The sequence below is a fragment of the Halyomorpha halys genome, unplaced genomic scaffold (assembly GCF_000696795.3).
Source record: "Halyomorpha halys isolate HHAL.00 unplaced genomic scaffold, Hhal_1.1 Scaffold57.1, whole genome shotgun sequence".
In the NCBI taxonomy this organism is placed as follows: domain Eukaryota; kingdom Metazoa; phylum Arthropoda; class Insecta; order Hemiptera; family Pentatomidae; genus Halyomorpha; species Halyomorpha halys.
The window spans coordinates 129229-131699 of record NW_027110347.1 but is presented as its reverse complement, the minus strand read 5'-3'; the positions used below and the strand labels follow the sequence as shown (position 1 = coordinate 131699).

The following is a 2471-nucleotide window of genomic DNA, read 5'->3' as shown; positions in this document are numbered from 1 at the left end:
ATGTTATTCATAATACTAAGAAGTATACTTATCTTTCTAAACTTAAATATTATTTTTATAATTTGTTAACGTTGTATATTTATTTTTAGGTAAGTGTAGTTGAAAAGCCTTTCTTGAATGTTAACTGTGCCCACATCGAACAGTACAATCAAGACTTATACAGGCAACTAGTTTCATATCCGCAAGAAGTTATTACTTCTTTTGACATGGCTGCAAATGAATTATTTTTTCAAAAACACCCTGACCATGTTTTACCCCATCAAATACAAGTTCGCCCTTTCAATACAGAAAAAACTTTGAATATGAGAGAACTTAACCCTGAAGGTATAACAATTTATTTCTAATTTGGTGAAGTTAGGTTTATTGTTAAATTTTTATTTTAATTGATTTTGAAAAAACAAAACAGCCAGCACAACAGAATATTCATTTCATAAGTAGAAATAAATAAATAAAAGTTAACAAAAATGTAAAGATAAATTATTATTTTCAAAAGTTTATGAATTTATTTGGATTTTTTTTTTTATGCTCATATATGGCCAAGATAAGGGTGTAGGAAACCTCTAATTGACTGTAATTTTGAAATAAAATGGTGAATGGTAATGTTGGGTTTTAGAATGTTCGTACTGTGACCTGTGACTTTAGTACCAAATTAAAAACAAGTTGCCTTGTAACTCAGAGATATCCTGTGTGTGTTGGACTGGTCACCCATTATCAAGCGTTTATCACAAGTAGCTGATTTGTTTTAAAGCACTAATGAAATCTTTAAGAAACATCTGTCTCAAGTTTAAGTCAACCTGTTTTTAAGTGCTGATAAAATTTCCCCAATGAACAGAACAAAAGCTGATTCATGCCTTAAGAATTCCTTCTGGATTGGACATGATCATAAGTGATGATGATGATGATGATGATCCCTTCCCTATCATAAGAGACAGCTAATTTAATTAGGATATAAAAAGAAACTTGTGTGTAACATTTCATCAAAATAGGCTGAATTGTTTTACTGTGCTTATTGTTATTTATTTTGTGTAAACTGTGTTTAAAAACAAAAAATTATGTTACATAATGCTTTAAATTTTTTTCAGATATTGACAAGCTCATAACAGTAAATGGAATGGTTATAAGGACAAGCTACATAATACCTGAAATGGGAGAAGCTTTTTTCAAGTGTAGCGTTTGTGATTCTTCAAGAGTCGTTGAAATAGATCATGGTCGAATTTCAGAACCAACTTTGTGCACCAATTGTAATACAAACCATTGCTTTAATTTAATTCATAATAGATCTGAATTCAATGACAAACAAATGATAAAATTACAAGAATCACCAGGTAAATCTGTTCACTTTATTATTAATATAAGTATGACTTTTATTTCTGTACCTCTAACCTTTATATCTGCTTAGAGTATGGATGTTCAAGCTCATTCATGGAGATCAGTTTGCTTTGCTCACATAAATTCCTCCAAATATAAGTGTACTTATTGTTCTTTTGTAGGGAAATAATCCTGGTGACCATCAATTAAGGTACAACATAGTATAAAAAAAACCATTTAAACAATTAAAAACAGTCTTAAATAGTTTTTTCTACTATTTTGTACCTTGATTGACCGCCACTTAGACTATCTTCCCACAGTCTACTTCACATGGTGAACCTTCTTCCAATATTATTGTTTTGTTTTTTTGTTTAAAGCATGCAATTTGCCTTACAGTTGAATTAGGGTATAGTTATCTATGCTTTTGGGCAAAACAAGGAAATGAGTAATTATGCGGAATTGGTAAAAAATGGACTTGGTTTTGTTTATCTTTAAGCCATAGATTTATATTAAATTTAAGCTAGGTGTTAGCAAATCATACGTACACCTCATTGCTAAGCAACTAAAGTAGAAACCTTTCATTCTCAGGGCCCTTTGTGCAATAATTGGTGATGATACAGATACTCGTCTCCAATTCTGTTAATGGATTTGCATTAATATATCATTAGTTATCTCATTTGATTGTTTAGTCTGATTAATGTGATTTTTAAAGTTAATATAACTGTCAGTTACTGAAACAATGTGTATTATGCAAGAGAAAATTTTGAAGTAATGGAAGAATGTACTGTTAATCTTCCTGGGTCAGAAGTGTGGTATGGTATGTCTGTCATAGGATTTGTAGGGCCATTCTTTTTAGGAAAAAAAAACAATGACGTGCTGTATGTACCTTAGCAATATAAAGTAATTATGCCTGTTAATTCACAAACTTCTTCAGATGAAGGTTAATTTTTTTTCAACACAACTGAGCACCTTGATATTTCGATCAAGGAGTACAGATGAAGAGGCTGACAGGGAAGAACTGAGGATCAACTCAGATCTATTTAATTTGAAGCCTTTAGACTTTTATTTTTGTAAAATTCTGAGAAAAACTGAATACGCAGAATGCCATTCAAGAAGTGATTGTTACTGCCCATTAATCCAAGCCTTTAAAAATCAAGTTATAT

At 30.6% G+C, this 2471-nt stretch overlaps 1 protein-coding gene across 1 annotated transcript in view; it reads left to right on the top strand.

The window, feature by feature from the left end:
* Window positions 1-2471, top strand: part of dpa (disc proliferation abnormal) — a 17822-nt gene that overhangs the window by 5266 nt on the left and 10085 nt on the right. Inside the window, exons 5-6 of the mRNA XM_014438397.3 lie at window positions 90-324; window positions 1083-1325. Of these exons, the coding sequence (XP_014293883.1) occupies window positions 90-324; window positions 1083-1325 (478 nt within the window). The remainder of the gene's footprint in view (window positions 1-89; window positions 325-1082; window positions 1326-2471) is intronic.